Source organism: Cupressus sempervirens, chromosome 1 (assembly GCF_028749045.1).
Source record: "Cupressus sempervirens isolate cs-2001-9-10 chromosome 1, ASM2874904v1, whole genome shotgun sequence".
Classification (NCBI taxonomy): domain Eukaryota; kingdom Viridiplantae; phylum Streptophyta; class Pinopsida; order Cupressales; family Cupressaceae; genus Cupressus; species Cupressus sempervirens.
In genome coordinates, this window is record NC_143118.1 from 180,978,847 (window position 1) to 181,002,720 (window position 23,874).

Consider the following 23,874-nt stretch of genomic DNA (forward strand, 5'->3'; position numbering starts at 1 on the left):
TCTACTAGTTTTTCTTATCATGCATGCATCAATGGAGATCATTTCATGCTTGCAAACTCATTGTTTGACATCTCTTTGAATCTTTCATCTCATAGTGCACCTCATAGGAGTCTTATTTGCTATATCTAAGAGCCCTATCATCATCATTGGATTCATGCATGCTATGACTAGGAAGTTCTTGCACTCTATGACTAGGAAGCTATAAGTCAACATTTGGGGATTCAAATCCATTGAATTTTTTTTAATATAAGGATTTATACAAGTGACCACACATTTTGGTACACACCTAGAGAGTTTTATATGTTGGAAATGACGAGAGTAACAGAAAGGGGAGGGGCGAATCAGTTACCACAAAATCAATTCCCTGTCCTTAGATGCCAAATCAAACTTTTCACTAATAATGCAATTATTTATCCAACTCGGTCAAAACTAAGCTCTTGTTGTAACTTGATTAACAAAGCAATCTTATGAATATTAATATGTTTTAACCTTTAGTAACTTAGTTGTAGAAACATAAAACATAAAGCAAATAACATGAACACATGACACCAAGATTTAATGTGAAACCCCAATTTGGAGAAACCACCATGCAACTAGTTACAATAATTTTCACTCAAGTCAACCATGTTATGAACCAACCCTATTAAAAATTACAAAACACATTGTTAAGTATGACCTTGTTAGAGGATTTAGATCACTCTATTAGAAGTGGCCTAGTTAGAGGTTTTCAAATACTCTAATCTTGAAATGTCACATTGTTAAAGAATTTACAATCTGACTATTAAGTCAACTCTGTTAGGGGATTTCTTCACTACTACAATGGTTAGAAGGTAACAGTAATTTGACCTAATTTATGAAGCAACTTCTTTTGCAAATCCAGATCTCTGTTTTGGTTTGTCCTCGAGATCCTTACTGATTAGAATAATATTTGTAGCTTCTTCTACACTTCCCTGCTCTGACTTTTCCTTTGATCACATATCCATCTTATTCTATGTATTCCACATATCCACACACCACTACACTTCTTGATCTCTCATGTATATATATATATATATATATATATATATATATATATATATATATCATATGCTTTGTCAAGTTAGCTTGAATACCTTTTCAAATAATTATTAAACATCCAACTAGTTGGCCTCAATTATTTAAATAATTAACATGTGTAATTCGTTGACACTCGGTCAATATTGGGATTCTCTTGATGTCTGACCATTGTAAGTGTTTGGTTAATACTACAAGTCCTTCATTGCGTGAATGCTTGGTTAATAATAACACACTTCATTGCCTGATGGCTCAGTTAATACTTACATTTGTGTAACATCAATGACAACTTACAATCTGAAGAATTATTTCCAACATTATAAACCTTAATTCAAAAAGTTTCATATTAATGAATAATAAACTCCCTGAACATAGGAAATAACACAAAATGTATAGAAGTTGTGATACCAAAAAAGTAAATCACTATAAAATATAATAATCGGATATGGATGAAATAGGTTATATAATGATAAACATTGATTTATTTGTAAAGCAATTTACTACGTTATTTAAACAACCGCCCATGAAGGTTGTCCAACCCATATAGGCTCTAACCACAATAAATATAACCTGTGCAAGTAACAAATGTAGACTTGTTAACACAACACTAACATGTGTAGGTTGTGTACACAACACAACCCTAGATCACTAGAATCAACAACTCAATGAGGCAATAATATCATCAAAGGGTCGCATAATAAAGTCGGGTTTTGACACTCGTTATGTTGTTTGAAGCAAAGCTCCAAGACTTGGACTTTTTATGAACTTGACAACACTAACCTGACTTGGGACTCGAGACTTGACAAGACTAGATAAAGAAAACCCAAGAAATTCAAAGACTTTTAGCATTTAAAAGATATTCAAGCACCACAAATTAAATAAACCTTCTTTTTTTTTAATCATCAAATAGAAGATAATTTGATCACGAACACAAGTTTCATCAATCACAAAAGTAGATACACAAATTGTAGCTTCAAGATATAACACACCTAATATAAAAATATTTTCAAACATGTACAAAACTCATGGAATATGAGATCCATGGCATCAAATGTTCCAAACAAAAATCAAGATTAAAACTAAGTTTATGTATCAACCACTCAAAGGTCGTCTTGGATAATATAGAAGCCATAATATCTTTTAAACTACAAAAATGCAAAGGTTTGCAAATCATTGGCGTTTTACTTGCCTACACTATAATTTGATGGGGATTTGGGGGAACACCAAAACAAGGTTGAGGGTAGCACTGTGTGTGTGTGTGTGTGTGTGTGTGTGTGTGTGTGAGAGAGAGAGAGAGAGAGACTTGTTGAGGGTAGCACCCTATGTGTGCGTGTGCGTGCGTGTGTGTGTGTGTGTGAGAGAGAGAGAGAGAGAGAGTTGATAAGTAGGAGACTTTGTAGTTAAGCGCACTCAGGTTTGGAGTAGTACTGGGATGGGTGACCTCCCGGGAAGTCCCGGTGCTTCACCCCTATGAGCATAACCTAGATCCAATGAGTGCTAAGTGTTCCATTTATTCTCATGAGAGATGGATTCATGTTGAATCACTACTCATGAAACATGGATCAAGGAGTTTGACTCAAAAATCAAACAATTAAATCCTGATAATAATATAACAGAGAGTTGTTTTACTTGCTTACACCGATAATTTGATGGGGGTTTGGGGTACTATCAAAATAAGGATGAGGGTAGCACCCCTAGTTTCTATGTAGGAATTAAAAGGAGGTAAAGAGAGAGGGAATAGAAAAAGACTTATAAGTGGAAAGATAGGCCAAGAGTGCAAGGGAGAGAAGAAAAAAAAAAGTTGAAAAAAGAGTGCAAGAATGTTGATAGAAGGCTACTTATTGCATAACTTTGACCAAATCTAAAAAGTTATAAGATCTCCTAAAACCTAGAACTCATATTGTAACTCTTAGAAACCACTCTCAAACATCTTGACAATATATACACGAAATATTACTTCCAACAAAATATATATAATTTATACAAGTGTGGCTTCTAGTGACCATCGATGTATAATTTGTGTCAAACTAGTGAAGAAAATGTGTCTCATCTTTTTCCAACACTCCTTTACTAGACATATTTGGCGTTCTTGGTGGAATTGTGGGTGCAATCATGTTGGCATGTTTCCTTACTAGCAGAATTCTTGCACATTGAGGTAAGGCTCCTGTCAAGACTTCTTTCCTTCAAGTTGCCTAGACTCTTAGACCCTCCTTTATTATTTATCATACCTGGTTAGAGAAGCACCGTCATATTTTTAAGGAGTAGTTTTTAGAGGCTCCCCACTTATGGTAAAAAATTCTCCATTCTTTGGCGGAAATTGTTTATGCAAAATGTGACACTACTAAGACTACAGAGCTAGGGGATGCTATTTCAATAATCGTCTGAATATCCCTCCCTCGCATGGAAATCTATTGAGGAAGATGTGTTGACATCCCTTGCGAAAGATTAGTAGGGTGGAGAAGTGGAGTGCACCTTCGTAGGGTGCTTGTAAAATCAACACAATAGGGTTTTCCAAGGGAAATCCAAGCGTTGTTGGCATCGGTGGAGTTGGCAGAGATAGTAAGGGGGATGTTCAGTTTGTGTTTTCAATTTATAAAGGTCATCACACTAACAACCTAATGGAGGCCATTACTATTTTGTATGTTGTGAAGAGTGCTTGTGACCTTGGGTGGAGAAGGCTTATATGCAAGTCTGACTCACAAGTGGTGATACAACTATTGAATCAGCAACATTCTGAGGTTGTCAGTTGGAAGTTTGCTTTGACTGCTGACCAGATTCATAATTTGTATACTTCTTTGGAGTCAGTTATTTTCACTCATATTCTCAAGGAATGGAATAGTGTTGTTGATTGTCTGGCAAAGTGGGCTTCTAAACATATGCATAATTGGAACACTGTTGATAAGTCCCAACTTCTTATGGGCTTATCCCATCAATTATATCATTTGGTGGATCTTGATAGGGTTGGTTGATGCCCTTTCTCTGTTTTTTTGTGTAGTTATTTCAGTTTGAATAAATTTTCATCCCTTTTATTTCAAATATAAAAATCGAACACTCAGTTTATGCCCATCAATTTATTTCGTATTGAGCATCCAAACTCACTCAAACTCGAGGAGTTGGAAGTACCTTTGAGACTTGGCGACTCTCAGCTAAGTTCGAGTTCGGGCCCCTTAGACTCGCCAAGGGTCATCGGGTTCAAGACTCACTCTCACCAAGTCTTGGCGGGATTCAAAGTCTCAAAACTATATTCTTCCAAGTGAAATGGCATCATCATAGATTTATGTGCTTAGCTTCAGCAATGGAATACAATTATAGCATATCTTACGTTGATTCTATTGTGTTTGAAAAACATCAATTAACCAAAGTATATGGATTCCAATCTATGTTCAATAATCCAAGATACACTTCAATGCATTAAACTTATCCTAATAAACCAAACCAGCTATGGCAGCATAGTGGAAGGAGACTTCTAGGATAGGTATACATGCTTAACATAAACAATCAGCTTTAGGTCTTATATGTCAATATCTGTGTAACCTGGCCGTACCTATCAAAGACATCTAGAATTCATTACTAAGAAGCCAACTTATCTTAGGAGTCCACTGATGCTATCTTGAGCCAATCTTAATGTCGATGATTGACCAGAAGGTAGGAAGCTTTAAATGCAAATCTGTCGAGTGAAGCTCCAACTGTAGGTACGCACAACATCATATCTTTATTAACTATGTGTAAAATATTAAGCATTGAAATGCCTCGTTCATAACTCTGGATATTACTTTCTGCAAATTCCAAAACACTTAAAGAATGCTCCAATCATAAATGCTTGCAGCATTGTACCATTTATCAACTTGTCAAAATATTTCAGGAGTCAAAAATATATCATTCAAAACTATTGAAGTTATTCTCCCTCTTTGCAAATTACAAAATTGTTACAGAACATGCATTCTATATAGAAACAATAAATAAAAGTAATCTCAAAATAATGAATTAATCATCATATTAAGGGAAATAACACAAGGTCTAAACTTTAAAATGCACAAACATGAATTCTTGTTTTGCAATTTACTTGCAAACCAACAGATACATTAAAAAAGAGACCAACAACCGAGCCCTGGAGATAATTTCTCCTTTTTAGTACAATAATCCATGCAAAAAACAACGAAAATCTCAGAAATCACTTACGATTCTGTAGAAATGATCTACATTGACACTTGTAACTATGGTAAGACAAGCCTGATGGATTGTAGATCATTGAAATTTGTTGCATCTGAGAGGTGGGAAAATGGTCATCATTTCAATTTGTAATTTAAAAATTGGTAGTTACAAAGAAAAACAATTATTTCCCTAATTGAAAATGAGATGCGATGCTTGATTCAGAGTCTGAGAAATATAGCCTTGAGCACATATGTTACGCTTGACCAATTCATAGCTTGACCACATATGTTACACTTAGAGAATTTTACAAACATGTTGATAATATCTGTTACAATGCTTTGATTAAAAAGGAAATATCTGCTAAGCTATAGATTAGATGCCAATTGCTTAATTTCTTCCGGTGAGATTTCCTGAAACAGAGAACAGATTATTAGAATTAGTCAATTATTCATTTATAAGCAGTTGAGATGCTGCAGTCCACACAAACAATAAATTATCTAAAATATCTCAACATATATAACCATATTAGCCCAAAAAACAAACTAAAACTGGTTAGCTTGTGAATATATTTAGAAGTAGAATAAGAATTCAAGAAAATGACGAGCAGCCATTTAAAACAATTAAGCACCTATTTAGGCATCACTTTACAATGGATTCATGGAATGAATAAGCATTTTCAAATAAATTGTTTGTAATGCAAGCCCTTGTGTCTTTTTACAACTGCTAACCTACAAGAGGCAAATAACATGTTAACACATTCATATGGACCTCCAAGATATCTCTTTGCACAAATTTCTTTGTAGTCTCTCCAAATACATCATAATTTTCTGTGTCGGGCAAAAGATACACTTCTCATGTTTTCTGTAATTAATATTATCTGCTATAAGAACATGATGATTTAAATGTTATATTCATGCAATCCTAGGGTCTGCCAAAGTCGGTCAAACTCTGTAGTTGAAGGTATAGTACACCAAAGAGCCGATTGGCATTTTTCTGTTGTAAAATGGTGAGGAAAGAACTGAGACTTGAAAATTAGCAGAGAGTTGGACCTCATTAGAAGAATGGCCAAACTTAAGCAGCCCCAAACATGTCCAAGGCTCAGATCCAGTTCCTCACGAGTCTGATCAGACTCATATGACTCACAAAGTCTGGGAACTCGGACTCCACCAGCCAAACAGAGGCAGGAAATGAGACAAAAAGGCAAGGTTTCTCCAACTTTCTGGGACAGGGACGGCAGGGGATGGGGGAACCATTTTCCAGGACAAAAACATTTTCTGCCAATTTTGGGGATGGCTAGGGGACAGCAAAGGGAATAACTATATAAATAAAGAGAAAACTAAGGTATGTAGGGAACTTTAAAATACTCGTATGAAAACATGGATAAAACATGCACTTATAGAACCTTAAAATATTAGAAGTGGCCAAATTCTTACGCTGAGTTTGTGTTACTATGAAAGTCAAAAGTCTCCTAGGCATCACTTGTCCCGGGACAAAACGTCTGAAAACAGGAATGAGTCCCCCGGGGACACATCCCCTGGTAGCATAGGAAAAACATGAATAAAAAAGTTAAAACCTTAAATGTCAAAAAGGGCATACATCACTTCTGATTTCTGCCCCTAAACCCCACTGGTGGTGCTGCACCTTAAACTGTTGGGGGCTGCCATCCACAATTTACAACCCCAATATAGTTATAAAAAGAAAATTCATTTTGGAACAATCACAAGGGAAAGCAAAATTTTGTATTCTCCCAAGCTTTTCCCAATCAATGAAATTACATTTTATACTTTTCCCTTGCCAAGTCAATCTCAATCCCAAATACTAATATTGTGGCTGTAGCAGCATTTTGTACTTGTCTAATATAGAATTGTAGCACCCCAAATAAAAGCTAATGAGTCTGGTCTGAGTGATACAAGCTCCTCTTCTACCACAGTTCGTAACTTTGTGTTATGATTTTTCTTTTTGATGCCATGGATATCATGATACATTAGTTTGAACTTTGTACAGCTAAAACACTTGAAAAGTTTGTCTTCAAAAATGTTGTTTCTTCAACTTAAATTGGTTTTTGCACTCGTTTGATCAATATATACTTCTGTATCTGATCAAAATAGCTTCTGATTGATAAAATTATGATGTTTTTGGTTGATATATATTGAATAAGTATATACTAAAAGCTTTAAATCCTTTAAAAATATCAATGTTTCATGGTTTTTCAAATTGCCAAAACCTTTGCCAAGCCCGAGTCTCAATTCTGAGGCCACGACTGAGTCAAAAAGCAGCCAACTGAGTCTGCTTCATGTTTGAGACTTCTAACTTTGTTCTGCATGCTCACTAAAATACAATAAACTAATTGGTTTAAATTTCAATAAGAATTACTTTTTTGCATATTGAGAGCCCTTCAGAGTTTTCGATAGTTTTCAAAGAAATGTCTACTGCATGTCCAGTTTTTTGGAGTATTATATTAATTCTAGAGCTTTCAATACTTGATAAATGTTAACATTGTAGCTTCAGTCGGATTGAATTAATCTCGTGATAATCCTTCGATGGTTATTAGTAATCATCAGTTAGACAAACTCACATGTATCTAATTTTATATATATATATATATATATATATACATTGTGTTAATATTTTCTAATGGTTATTGAGTTAAATTTACCATAGAGACATGTCTCTTCTACACATTTTTATATAACATTCAATCTGCATTTGGAACACAGAAAATAGCAGTGTTATTACATTTACAGAAAACAATCTTACAAACTTAACATGGTATCAGAGCTGCAGGCTGCAAATGTCAATAATAGAATAAATGCAGGGCAATTATGGGTTAGGAGTAAAGGATACGAACAAGGACATCATTGATCGAAGACAAACAAACTCTAATATAGACAAGCAAATCTATATATATATTATCACCAGGATTTCCATTTGCTTGTCTATATTAGAGTTTGCTCGTCTTCGACTATATATATATATATATATATATATATATATATATATATATATATAATTGCATGTCTGATGTTAAAGCAGTTATAATTGCAAGATAAGGAGGCATCATCACTGCACACACAGGCTATGCTCATAGAATCATTTTATAATGAATACAGAGACTCCTTTGGACTTCACATCCAACAGTTGTGAAAACTTATACATCAAGGCATGGTGATAAAACATTTGTACAGAAGACCTACAATTACAACACCCGAGATAGTCAAAGTTTATATATCCCGAGTTCTATATATTCCGAGTTCTTCATCGAAGATAGACATCCCACTTGCCTTTATGGAGACTGTTGATAGAGGAAGAATACATCTGTGTGCTTTGGGCTTGGATCTTCAACTGAGCATAAGTTCAAGCTCTTGATACTACTGATATCAAGTTTAGGATTTGAAGTACTAATCGATCAATTAAGTCTCCAACAACAGTGACGTACAAGGAAAGGTTGTGAATATAGTTGCAATCATCTATTGCAGTGGTGAGCATTTATATATAATACCCTAGACATTTCCTTATTGTCCCTTAGCCTCTCAAGCATGTATGTAATAGGATCATGGAAAAGATCATTGTTAATTCTACATGAAGTAACTCTGATATCATACTGATCTGAATCTGCAGATCAAACAGATCCAATATATGCATGAAATGCCTGAATGAACAGGCCTATATATAGTTGATTATTGCCTTCATTGTGATCAGCATCTCCTTGGGACACTTTGGTTAAAGTCTAATTGCTAAATTTGGTTAGTTTAATTACTAACTAATGGTTATCTCTTAGAGACGCCAATTTCATGAAAGCAATTATGTATAGGGACGACCTAGATAGGGGCATGTCCTTTCCAATGGTTATATGAGGTGTGAATGTGGATATAGTACACACATTACAACAAGTCTGCTCCTTAGCATCTACTGCCTCATACGATTTATAGCAGAAATAAATATTTATTGCAGAACTATACATCATAGCAAGAACACTTGATATACGGTCTGGTATATTTTAAAGAACATCTTCAGCAAGAGTAAAGGCATTATATCAGTATTGGTTGATCAGAATTTGCAGAAAACTTACAATCATAAATATCTTGGGGGACCAATTTGTGGGCACTGGCATGGTTGGCACTCAATCTCCGATCATCTGCAAACACTTTAACAGTGACATGATTGTCATCACTGCTTGAGCGTGGTTGGTTGGAGAATCGTTCCTATTGGGATGGTATTAGCAACAATTCAATTCCTTGCATCTAAGTCAGCATATTCTTCAACATGTATGCTGACTGGTAGAAGACTTATTATTAATACTGCTATGCATAATAATTGTAAAACAAATCCAGGGAGACGTAATATATCATTATCTTAGTGTCAGGCACAAACACTACCAAACTGTCATGAAATGTAATTCTCTGTTCAAAAGCAAAGTCTCCTCGGAATGCATCAAAGTCGAAACATTTTTCATATGACATGGTTGGAGACTATTGTGTGCAGAATGAATGGTGGTTCATTAAGTATTATAAGCTACAATGGTTGAAGAACAATCTGATGAAGAAAGAAGAGATGTGATCATATGAAGTCTAGAACTAATTCGTCGGAGATGATGGCAAGCTGCCATTAATGAAATAATTATAATAAACAAAGCTTAAGACTTACAGTATACTGTGTATATAATAAAGACCAAGTTCTTGACAAACAACAATGAACTGATTATAGAAATGAAATGTTATGTTCAGATATCAAGCAGTGATCATAATAATTATCCTTACAAATAAGAATAAAGGGGTCCTTGATTAATTAATTCTACTCATTGATAATAGGATTACTAGCCAATTATATGAAAGATCCCCAATCCCAGTGACCTTGCAAATTGATGTTTGTTTCAAAATTTGAGACTTTGACCAGAATTTTGTACCTCTGAATAGACTTTATAGAATTCTGATTTATTTTTGGTTTTTTCTTGTTTTCAAGTTTTTAAGTGTTTTTGAAGATTTATTGCAAGTAAATGACAAATAACAAATAACTTCAAACTAAGAATGATGAGCAGCATTCATATATTTAAAACACTTAACAATCTGAAAATGATTCAAATCGTATCAGGCATAATATTCAGATTTTTGCAGTCAAAGAAATAAGTATATCAAATGGATTTGTTGTTGTCTACAATGAACCTGACGTCAGCTGTAAGGGTTTTACAATCACAAAAGATGGAGAGCTTGTTGTCACAAACCCTTGTATGATCTCCAAATTGCAAAGCGTGGCTGCTAATAAGGAATGGCACCCACAATACAAGCCTGAGCTGCCTCTGGAAGAAATGCCCAAGCTGGAAGAGGCTGGCCGCCTAGCTGAATGTGGTGTTTCCTTCTAATAAATGGTGCTATGAAGAATGTCGATCCTTGCTACAGAAAATAGTACCTTCCAACTCCAATACTGAATCACCAAATCCTTGTTGAGGTTTGCATCCCAACAGACTTAGGGTTTTCGTCCCAAGCCTCTAAATCGCTCCACTAGAGCAATTTCCAATTTCACAAGTTTCAAAATGTCAAAAGATACTCCACAATTAGGTCTTCATCTCCTTATAAGTCCTCGCAAGTGCAAATTGAACCCTAAATGAGAATTACACTATGCAATTTATAATAAAATAACATTTTCCCAAATAAAAGCGTCCAAGCTATAGGAAAAACATTACTTCAGTAAAATGTCATAACTCAAACTGCCAAAAAGTCTCCCGATAGTGAAAATAGTTTATAATAATTGAAGACCTTTCCAACAAGCTATAACACAAGAGCACATCTAACCAAACGAAGCCATATTCCCCTTATTACTCCAGCAGTTCTTCTGTCACCAGCCTTAGGACATTCATAAAACCTATGCCCTACTTCTCCACATTTGTAGCAAGTACCCTTAAACTCACATCTATCTGTCCTCCTCTTTTGATCAACAGGTTTTGATTCATCTTCATCACTCGGTTTAGCTTTTGCCGAGCTATATTGCTTCTCCTTCCCTCTAGAATTACCTTGACTTTTCAACTTATTTTCTGCCTTCAAGGCATACTAATAAGCATCCTCAACCGAATCAATCTTCAACATGCCAACCTCATCTTGGATATTGAATCACAAACCATTAATGTATCGAGCTAACTTCTCCTTTGACAATTCTCTATGCCTAGAACAAATAGTCAGCTTGTAGAAGCCCTCGGTATAATCTTTCACAGTCATATCTTTTTGTTTCAAATTTTACAACCTTTTGAACAACTCAAGTTCATAATCAGCAGGAATGAACTTAGCCTTCAACTTAGTTACCATCAACCTCCATCTAGTGATCTTTATTTCACCTTCCTCCTCTCTGTCTCTTTGCAATTCTTTGCACCAAAGAGCAACATGTCCTTTCAACTTAGTTTGTGTCAACCTTACTCTGAGTGGATCCTCAATATCCTCAAGCTCAAAGTAGTCTTCCAATTCACCAATCCAATCAATCAGGTCTTCAAATTTCAAAATACCTGGGAAATCAAAAACCTCCATCTTATGCTTCAACTTCAATTGAGATCCAAATCTAACAAACTAACCAGCCCTATTTCCCATAGGTCTCTCCACACAATCAATTTTGTCCTCAACATTCGATCCAGCAACTTCAAAGTCTTCAGCAACCTCTTCATAACCATCTTCACTACCCAAATGCCAAGGTACACCACCTAAAGCACTCACAATTTCAGCAATCATGTCACTCTTCATCAACACCATCTTCTCTAAGAATCTTGCTTCCACAACATCACAAAGATCATCAATAGCCTTAAGGTCCAATCTTGTTGGAGGCATCTTCCAAGATCTTCGCAAACCCAAAGCAATAAATCCACAAATCCAAAAGATCAATCAGCTTTACAAGGTCAACCTTCTCTTCCAACCTTCACCCAAGTCCTACTGCAAACTGTCTCAACTTCAACGCTCAGTCCACACACTCCGGAACAACTGAGCTTTGATACCACCTAATGTAGCGAGAATCCGAGAGTACTCTTGCTGGAGGTAATCCGGATCCTTGCAAATAACCACACAGTAAAAACACAACAACAAAACAAGATCTAATACCAAATCACAACAATATTCATAAATATAACTATTTACATGCAATATGCCTAGCTGTAAGGCCTTCTGGGTTAGGACCAAACACAAAAGCAATTACAAAAATAGTTCTGCAAGATCCCTCAAGATCTAACTCCACACTAATCCCAGCTACTCCAGATCCACACTTTGGCAGAAAATCCTCAAGGAAATCTCAACTTGTGCTCGCAAGCCGACCAAGCAATCCCCTGGTTTACCAAGCCTCAACTACTAGCCCTTCAAAGTTCGCTCCTATACTTCATCCTCTTCTCCAAGCTGGATGATCTAATGATGATTTAAGACTCCACGAAACCCCTTTACTTGTACCCAACTAAGCCACAAGTCGGCTACAACACAAATTAAATATCCATATATAAATTAAATGCCAAAAGTTGGCTCACTAACAACCTGGGCACCACAGGGACCAAGACCAAACCGAGTGTCAAACAAAACCATGTCGAGTGTTAGCATTCCAATAGACATAACAAAATTTCCTCCACTGACCGAGCACCAGTATGTGTCGAGTCCTTCAGAAGCAACCGAGCCCATTCATTGACCGAGTTGCTCGATCAACACTACTATCGAGCTCCCAATGCAAACCGAGCTCCCAGTATTAGTCGAGTGCCCCAAGCATCCCTGAACATCTTCATTCACTAAGTCACTCGGTTAACACAGCAACCAAACCAACTTAGTATCAACCAAGTCACTCTTCGCTCTCTAACCGAGTCCTCCAACTCCAAGGTCAAAACACACCATGTAGGATTGCTAGCCAACCAAGGATGCACCTGCATCAGGAAGTGAGAATAAGGCAAATATGATTCATGTAAATATTTTTGGAAGTTAAACTCTTAGCTATTGTGCAAAATAAGCATAAGAGGAGAAGATCGACAACTCCTTGTGATTTCCCTCCTGACTCAATACTGTCGAGAGACCCAACTATTATCATCCACATCAAGTTTTTTATTCGATATTTTTGTCTACAATCATTTTGATGAACAAATGTTGCAAATTAAAAACAATGAAATAGTGTTGGGCATTGTTTATTTGTGGATGATAGTTAAATTGAACATAACAAACCACACAAGCTTTTATACTGAGAACTATATATCTAATTAGGGGTATCTATGTGTCTATTGGCACTCATAGCAAAAAAAAAATTGATGTTAGTGAAATTTGGGAAATTTGGAGGTTTATTAGAAAACCAATTAAGTATTTGGTGTATAAGAAAAAGAAGAACAGAAAGAAGTTTCAGTTGACTTTTGAGGATCCCAATCATATTTATTTGAACGGAGTAGACCATGTCAAGATGGACTCCCTAATGATCAAGGGACTGTAGTAGTCAGAGGACTATGATTCATGAGATGAAGTTTCATATGTGCAGACTAAAAGGTCTTTACACAAATGCCTAAATTGTAGATGGATACTTGGAATATTATTCATCCAAAGTACATTATTGCTGAACATCTGACAACCAATACTTTCTCCAAGCCTTCTACCAAAGTGAAGTTTTCTATAATTGATGTGATGCAAAGTTGTTCAACGATTAAGAGTGGGAATTTTACATCGTGGGGAGGAATAATAATCAATATTTCATTACCATTGTTTAACAAATACGTATATGGAGGTATTTTTCAATTTGATGTGCAAGGATAGTTCTCCAAGAATCTTTGTGGGTGATAAGTTATAACATCCAAGACTGTGAAATAAAGTCTAGACAAGGCTCTTCCATTAAGAGGAAGTTTGACACTTCTTCAAAGGCAACGTAGGAGCTCAAAAGATTGATATTCAGAGGGAGTCTAAAAATCCATGTGTATGACTGCATGATTTTGATGGGCCTACCCCTGTGTACATCACGAGGAAGTAATGACTTGTCAGTAAAAAGTTGGAAGACTAATATCAGATTCAAAGGGAGTCCGACAGTTTATCATAGACATCCTTGGACAAAGAGAGCTTCTAAGGGAGAAGCTAGAGGATCTGATTTCCTAGGATCTTTGTTCAAAGGGAGAATTTCAAGGTGCAATTCCTTGTTAATGAGTTCTCTACAAAAGAAAAATTCGAAGTGAAATTCCTTGACTTACATTCTTCTCTTACATTGAAAGACCTTGTTCCACCTTCTAATCCGGTTCATGCTGGATATCATGTGAGTTACTACATAGTTTTGTTGGAAAACATCAAGAAAGGTGACAATCTTTCATTGATGTGTTTGTGAGGTCACTATTGTAAGGTGACAATTTTAACAATGGTTTGGTCAATTATCATGATAGACTACATTAATTTGTTGTCCCAGAGTGTCAGAGATCATGATAACGAACATATCATGATAGACTACATTAAGTTGTTGTCCCGGAATGTGTCAGAAATCATGATAGTGAAATTGTTGTTCTTGAATTCTTGATCTATTATCATGATAGACCACAGTAAATTGTTGTCTCGAAATGTATCAAAGGTCATGATAATTAACATGTCACGATGGACTACATTAAGTTGATATCCCAGAATATGTCAGAGATCATGACACCTGTGATGTAGGAGTCTACTTTGTTGTCCCTGAGATCAAGGTTGTTATTTCATAGACTACACCCAGTTTTTTTCCCAATATATGCCAAAAATCAGATAGTGTTTATCCTTCTAGGATATAATTTAGTGTGATTATCTTGTTTATAGGTATCTTGATGTTGATACTTGTGCTCATGTCACGAGAATATGAGTGTGATGAATATCATAATATTAATATTTCTTGTTTTATCATACTTAGGATGATATCAAAAGATAACATCTAAGTTGATGGATATATGTTAATAACCTTTCCAAGAATATCATATTAAGATGATATCTCTCTATATGCTTGAGAGTATAATGTGTTCTATAACAATCCTCCCTAGCTAAGAGGGAGTGTTAACGTTGTAGTTTCAGTCGGATTGAATTAATCTACCGATAATCCTTCTATGGTTATTAGTTAATCATCAGTTAGACAAACTCACATGTATCTAATTGTGTGTGTGTGTGTGTGTGTATATATAGATATAGATATAGATATATATAGACAGAGAGAGAGATGATTATAGATGTTGTCAATATCATAGTAACACGAGGACACGTCCCCCCCCCCCCCCTCCTTTTACCCCACATCTTGAAGACTTCAACACACTAGGGACTTGGGGACTCCGTCCCCTCGTCCCCAGCGACGCCACCAAATTCCGCCACCTCCACCGAGGATGGGGGTAAACCCAATGTTGACTATTTGCAGATTTGACTGTTTATTTTTAATGTTCGATGTTCCAATTCAATGCAATGTTCAAGTATTTACTCTTTTACATCTTTATATCTTATATTGCAATACATATTTTCATAACTAGCATTTTAAGTACCATACGCATATATATATATATATATATATATACCCTCCTGTCCCTTGTCGTCATCCCCCCACCGTCCCCAAATTAAGGCCCCTCTATCCCCCCATCCCAAAAAATTGTCCCCCCATTCCACCATCCCCCAAGGCGGTGTAACTATGGAACTTAATATTGTCTAATGGTTATTAAATTAAATTTACCATAAAGACATGTCTCATCTCTCTTGATCAGACATGTCTCCTCTAGACATTTATATAACAGTCAATCTGTAATTGGAACACACAAAAATGGAAGTGTTATTACATTTGCAGAAAACAATCATACAAACTTAACAATAAATATGGTTTAAAGTTTAAGGTTTTTGAGTACAGTTATCAAAAGACTAGATATGATCTTGAAACTTTTGTATCCCAAAAATCTTGTTGCAAGTTTAAAAAGTATTAAAAAAAGGGAATGTCGCAAAACAAGAAACATATTCTTTTTCTAAAACGACTATTCACTTAAATAATACAAACCAGAAAAATCCATTATTAGGTCATGTGTGATCATTCTCATTCTTGATCTTGTTTCAAGAGCTTGTGTCAAATTTTGGTATGGGGATTAGAGATTTAGATTCACACCAGTCACTGCTCTAATCAATTTAGGAGGGAAAATGTGACATCATAAAAGATGGGTTGATCAAAGACATAGCTTGAACCTCATCTTAATCCAAAGTTTTGGATATTGGTTCAAATTTTCAATGATATGTTGAGTAGTTTACAAGTTTCATTAATAAATAAATAAACATTTCAACATATATATTCATTGTGGCTTTTGAAAAGACGAATTGTTTTATAGTTAGTGATTTCCGAGAAATAAATGATTTTTGTTCTCTTGGTCTTGTGGGAACATTTTGGGCACCTACTGCCACATTGAAAGGCAGCACCGGACAATTTTATTTTATCTTTAAAACATAAGAAATAGCTTTTATAGAAAGCTAGACTTAAATATTACAAACCATTGATCCAAAATCAATGCAGTGGTTGGTAATTTCACAATTCCACAGTGTATCCTGACAAGGTATAAGTATATTAACTGTATATGAAATTTTGCCATACAATATAAAGTTTTAACTAATAAATATAAAAAATTAGACAAGATTGCATTGAAAATTTTGAACATTAACAAAGCCAAACAAAATTTTAGAACTTTGGAAGCAAACTGAGATTATGTATAAAAATTGCAAATGAAACTTTGGCATACTAGGTGATTTTTAAAGTTTGAAGTTTTACACTTAATAGGCATAGAAAAACATGCTAATAGTCAACAATAATAGTGTTGGGTCAAGATTTGGGTTAAGGGGTAGTGCACCTTGCAAGGTTTCGAGGCAAAGCCCCCAACAAGATCAAGGGGCACAACCCCTTGCGAGTGTCTAAAGATAGAGCACAAATAAGGCCTCTAAAAGCTCAGAAACTTTCAGTATGAATGTCATTTTCATTATTTTATCACAACTTTATGTTTTGGAGTTTCTAGTTGGGGGTCAAACGAGACTCCTAGCTATCTCTATGATGGTCAAGGAACTCTTGGAAGTCTCAAGGACATCCTTGGTGTCAGTAGCATCTCGATGGTGTGGTGGCAATGTCGCAGAGGTATGTTTCACCCAAGCCCCAGCATCCCAAAAAGGTGGGGGATTTCAAAGTGAATACATCCTCATGGCTCAAATGGACTAAATTCTAACCCATACGGAACTCAAAAGCTTCAAATGACAACAACACCTATCAAACCTCCATAAAGACTAACAATCCCAATTTGATAATAATTTTTTTGTTAACCTCAAGATGTTTGTGAATATGGAGATGCCCATGAGTGTGGATGTGAAGGCATGAATACTTTACTCGAGCTCATGAAAAAAAGAGGTGTGTCAATGAATATAGATAAGTAGAAGCTTATTTCAAGCAGCCAAGAAAAAAAAAATTTGTACAAAGCATATTAAAGACTACTTCAAATAAAATATGGTTTTATGGGTGACTCTTCTATAAAAGACAATCCAGCAATTGTTTGGATTTAATGAATTATTATGAAGATATCAACTTTAGAACATGTGAAATATTGAGGATTACATCGTATGCTTTTGTCCCTATAGCATCACCATTAACTTGTTTAGGCTAGACCCTAGTTACCCATCATCATTCACATACACCCATCATATCAACCCAATTATTTGTTTATCACATTTCTTATGATCCTTGATCTTGTATGTCACTATCTATCAAATCCTATCAACCATGTTTACAAGGACTAATCTATGCCACTAGTACATGAAATGTCCCGAACTAGATATTTAACTGATTTCTTTCCTAGATAGCATTTAGAACATAAACATGTGAAGTTGCATTGCAAAACTAGTAATATAAATCCTAGGAAATAATCCCACTAGTTATAAAACTGATATTCAGCACTTAAAAATAGGCTCATCGAAAACACAATAAAACCCAGTAGATTCTCCAATAGATACTACTCTTCTTTCTCAAAACAAGAATCGGGATTCAAGCATATGGAAATGCATTAAAAACCAACAGAATGAAACCAGTAACTCTCGTAAAACTCCTTAAACAACATTATTGCATTATACAACAGCAATACAATAACCAGTACTCGAAATCCAATCTTACACATAGAATTTACAGTCAGATTGGAACACTCAGAGAAGAACCTGTAAGCGCATACGAGACACCTGAAATGACATCTCCATGGATAATGGGTTTTCATCCACTGTCTGCCGACACAAGGGGCTACGTCCTCACACTAGCTGAAAGTTGAAGCTTTCCAATTACTCTCTCAAGAGAGAAACTAAAACCTGAAAAATAAATCAAGCATATCCCAAGGAAAGAGTTGCATCTCCTTTTATCTTCACAGCTATGACTCTTCGACTACCCTTCCTAGTCTTTCATCATATCTCTCCTTGTCCGTTTTGCCCACTTTGTAATATTAAAATGACATTTAACAATTTGAGTCCATGCTCTCCAAGTCAAATTTTAATATTATATACTTATGTCTAACTTTTCTAATGTCCCAAAAAGGGACATTACAAAATTCCCCTCCTCATAATTGCTTGTCCTCAAGCAATTAATACCAGGAACCCATATAAATATAGGTAGTTCCATAGCCCGATCTGAGAACAAGTCCTACCATATTGCGAAGAAAGGTGTCATATTGCAATCCATCCATCAACTAGATCCCTGGATCCCATGTTAAATCCAATTAATGTCATTGCACCTGAGGGTTGTAAAACTCTGAATGTCATCGTATCCAATCTCAAACTAAGTCGAACTACGACCCAACTCTCAACAAGCCATAGATACATACAGCCAACACCTGGATCCCAAATACTTATGGCATAACCAGCTGTTAGGACGAGATAAAAATGTCTCCAAAAGCTATGTATACCCCAGTAGGTGGTGACGACCTGTTCTAAATAGATGATGTAGGAAACGAGCTGCCCAAAAGATGAAATCAACACCAAGGGCACATAAGAGATAATACTGTCATCATCACTCTAAAGAGTCCCTAAATAGATAGGGGTCATGAGAAAGAATGAAACTGAAAAAGCACTCCCTATGATCAACACACAACTCTCCTCAATCCTCCACCAGGACCTGTTTAACTACTGAAATAAAAAATCTATCCAGCCTATATATAAGTTATAATTCAAAACCATGTAAAGGTTGTACAAAAGAGGGCTAGTAGTAGTCACTTCACCACACCAATCCTATGACCAAGGTTTGTTGTTAAAAATTGTAGCTTGATCAGAATCTCTTAAGTCAAGGTCATCCTATTCCTAGAAATCAAGAGGAACTCTCTCCTCTACCTCAAAAAGTGGATTATCAAAAATCCAAACAGCATCTACCTCAAACAAAGGGTTGTCTATAAGTTGAATGTGATCTAAAATTGTGAAACTTGGTCGCTTGGGGCAACTTTCCGAATCATATGTCTGTTGAATGCTATCAAGTTCATCAATTACCTCTAGGAAAAATTCCTCTCTCTGAATCCTCATGTTCCCTAATATGATTTGTGTTCCGAATCTAATTTTCCGCTTCCTGAAGAGAAAACTGAGTATCAACCAATGCCTCACGAGCATACTTAAGCTCTTTGTTGAGCTCCTTAATCTCATTCTTTTCTCTATTTGACTGATCAACATGTATTTCAGCAACCTTACGAATATAATCCTATCGGATAGCGAATATAAATAATCTGATTTCATAGCTTTGAGAGCTATTTTGACCACCTACAAATCAGTAACAGGCCAAACTCCTTCCACTTCCCTTTAGGCCTTCTTGTAAAGATCTTCAACCATCTTGTGAGTGCTGTCATAACATACCAAAGATGTCAAAATCATGTCTTCACTAACCTTCAGCTGGTTCTTTAAGGTGTGCATTTCATTTTCGTCATGTTGGAGCAGTTCATCGTCTTGCAATGTCATAAAGATAAGGTCTAATTTGTTTGAAGTATTCAAAAGTTGAATTAGTAGATCTGGACATGAGGATAACTGATTCACCCCCTCACCCCTCTCAGTTATTCTAAATCATTCTAATAATTGGTATCAGAGCTTGTGGTGCTTGTAAGGAAAATTTTGAAGGGACTTAAAGATAAAGATCAAGATGTACAGAAAGGAGATATCCAAGTTGAACAAGGAGAACTTCCTTGCATGGAAAAGTTTTATGAAATTGCACATTGCTAGAATTGGAGATTCAATAGTATACTAATTGGAAAATGAATACATCACAATACCTACACCTGTGATAGAGAAACAAGAGCACAATCATGCAATGTTGCAGATAACAAATACCCTAAGATACTCATAGTTTGATGGCATAAGAGGCTACAAAGAAGACATGGGAAGATTTGGCTCCATAGAGGAGATAAGAATGTACTATGAGCCAAATCAGAAAACTTGAGAGGAAAGTTTAATGAAATGAAGATGGAAGAAGGTGAGAAAATTTCTCAATACATTGGAAGAATCAAAGAAGTTGTGAATGTAATCAGAGGATCTAGTGGAAATATCAGTGATGAGATTGTGATCAGCAAGATATTGAGAACCTTACTTCCTATATATCCTATTAGAGTTTTTGTAATACAAGAAATAAGATGTACTCCTGGTAATGGTCTAACCTTGGATAGTCTAGTTGAAAGACTTACTTCTTTTGAATTGTCAAATTTTGGTAATTTTATTGCCCCTGCTATTTAATCTTACTTTCAAGTCACAATTGGTTGTACATAAGTCTAAGGAGAAGAAAGGAAAGTATGAGGAGAGAGAGCGAGTGAATCTTATAATGATGATCTTGAAGCATTAGTGGATAGAAGATTACCAAGAGGCAAAGGAAAATTCAAAGATAAACTTCCTATTATCTATTTTTCATGCAATAAAGTTGGTCATACTGCTGCAAGATGTCTTGACAAGGATTACAAGGATGAGAGAAAATATAACAAGTTGAAAGGAAGAAGGGATGGAAAAGACAATAAAGGATACAAAGACTACAAGGGAAAAGGTATAAAATCTTGTTACATTGTTAAAGGAGAGACTAATGATGATTCTGATAGTCATGATGAAGAAGTTGTTTATGTTGCTACAATAGATGATTCTGATGAAAATGAGAAAACTGCACATATTTCACAGGTGAGTAAAGGTCATAGATGGTTAATTGATAGTGGTTTCTTACATCACATGACTGGTGATAAAAGTAAGTTTTCAACCTTAAAAAGTTATAGAGGTAGTGTTAAGTTTGGTAATGATGCACCATGACTTATGAAAGGTAAAAGATCAATAAGTTGAAATATGATAATTCTTATTGGGTTGAAGGACTTAATTACAATTTGTTGAGTGTGACATAGTTGAATAATTCAGGCTACAAAGTTGGATTTCAGTACAAGATGGATAAGATCTACAATGATTTTGGAGAATTGATTGGAAGTGGTGATTAGAAAAGAGGTAACTTGTTCTATCTAGACCTATTTGATGATACATACTTATTTGAACAATGTAATAATATATGGTTATGGCATAGGCTACATCATGTCAACTGTGATAATTTTGTAAGAATTAGTAAAAAGAAAAGAGTGAGAGGATTACCAAGATTGAATAAACCTAATAATGTGATGTGTAAACAATGTCAATTGGGGAAAATGACAAAGTATAGTTTCAAGAGAAAGACCTATACTTCTAATGTCATATTGGTTCATACTGACCTTTGTGGACCTATTAGAGAGCAAAACTACTATGGTGAAATAATATTTTATTCTATTTGTTGATGACTACTCTAGAATGATGACTGTGATGTTTCTTAAAGAAAAATAAGATGCGTTTTAAATGTTTAAGTGGTACTTGGCAAGAGTTAAAAAGGAAACAAGTAAAATATTAAAGTGTTTAAGATCTAATAGAGGAGGTGAATTCATATCTAGGGAATTCAGCAAATTCTACATCGATAGAGGAATCAAGAGAGAGATGGTTGAACAGGGACCCCTCCATAAAATGATATAGCTGAAAGGAGGAACAAATCAATCATGGATTGGGAAAGGATATTGATGATTTAGAAGAATGTTGTACTAAAGTAATGGAGAGAAGATGTAAGTACAATATTTTATACATTGAACAAAGTACAAGTCAAGAAAGGCGTTGGTGTTTTGAAACGTCACGGTTTCAAATTACCCTGATGAGAACAAAATACATCTAGGGGCAGCTACTTCCCATCTGCAACATATTCTTTCAGACACTGGGTCAACTATAAGGCTGGACCCTTCTTCTATTTCAGGATCTGGAAAACCTAGGTGGGTGGACCTGTAGATTCTTCATATGGTACCAATATTCAAAGCATACACTGAATCTAAAACAAAGCAAATTGAACCCTTATATCTTTTGTACTTATGCAAAGATCATAGACATGAGATAGCTAATAACATGATTTAAGAAATTGATACGCTAAGTGAGGGCATCCTTTTAGCTCTTAAACGGACAGGGAAATGGATGATTATAATTTTTTATTTCAACAAATCCGCAAATATGCAACAATAAGAACAAGTTGATCCTATAGCTGATCAGTGCCTTATCTATTGGGCAATTTCATGAATCACACACATAAATCTATGATACCAGTTACATATTCCATACCTCAAGATATCAGATTTATCCTTATCACTTTGTGAATCAAACATTGATGTTCATAAAGACCTCATTCTCATGAAGTATCCTTCTCAAATAACCAACAACCCTGTCAAATACGTCAAGCATTTACTTGGCTCTTCATTCCAACAGCAAAACATACCAGATAGACAACCTTAAGGGGATGCAAAAGGGTCTAAGTTCTTTGTTCCTAACCCTCAAAAATTGCAGATTACAGAGATAGGAGACGAGAATTGTAATGAAACTAAGAAGATTCTTGCTCATTTGTATTCATTTCTTGGAAACTATACATTCAAGATGCATTTAAATAACTCCTAAAACCACTAAATAGATCAGAACTATCTATATTAGCTTAACTACTGCTGTTCATACAAGAGAAACAATAAAGAATGTGGTGGAATCACAGCCCTGGATCCAACAATGTGGTCTCACAGACAAACTGGAACCAACCTAGTATCACAACAATGAGAAATTTTCTCAAACACTAGAACCCTTTGAATGGATGAGAAAGAGAAAGATATAGGAAAGGAATGTAATCCCGAATCTGATCTGAAAAGCGACATGTGTCCACTTGAATCATCATTCCTTGTTGTTGCAATGCATCTCTCATCTTTCTACAACCAAAATCTGATATGATTCTCATCATTATCTGTAACAAACTTGGGAATATCTCTTCATTAATGATGAAAACACTTGTTTTGCCAAAATATCTGAAATGCTTATAATACCTTCATCAAACTCACTTGGAGGTGAGCAAATCCGTTCCTAACTGCATTCTTATGGCCTCTGGCACACATTCAGTCTATCATCTTGCTAGAATCAAATCTAAACTTCAAAACCTGAATGTGGTTGAAAACTAAGTACCTAAGACAAAACCTTAAATAACTCGAACCAATGGCTTCCTCTGCAGAAACAAACTCCAAAAATGGAAAGTTCATTCTCTCCCGATTCTGACAATATATAATAGTGCTATATTTGCTTATCAGGAATGCCCATGGGATCAAAATGAAAAACAAGCCCTTGGACTAGCTTCATAGGTTTGCACCTTCTTTTAAACATTTAAATCTTCTCTAAGGTTTAA

General features: G+C 35.4%; 1 protein-coding gene across 2 annotated transcripts in view; it reads right to left on the reverse strand.

The window, feature by feature from the left end:
• Positions 1-5,323: 5,323 nt before the first annotated feature.
• Positions 5,324-23,874, reverse strand: part of LOC149576735 (ferredoxin thioredoxin reductase catalytic beta chain family protein) — a 73,672-nt gene continuing 55,121 nt past the window's right edge. For both annotated transcript variants that reach the window (XM_089819399.1, XM_089819407.1), the window contains exon 6: positions 5,324-5,615. In XM_089819399.1, the coding sequence (XP_089675525.1) occupies positions 5,571-5,615 (45 nt within the window). In that variant the 3' untranslated portion in view covers positions 5,324-5,570. The remainder of the gene's footprint in view (positions 5,616-23,874) is intronic.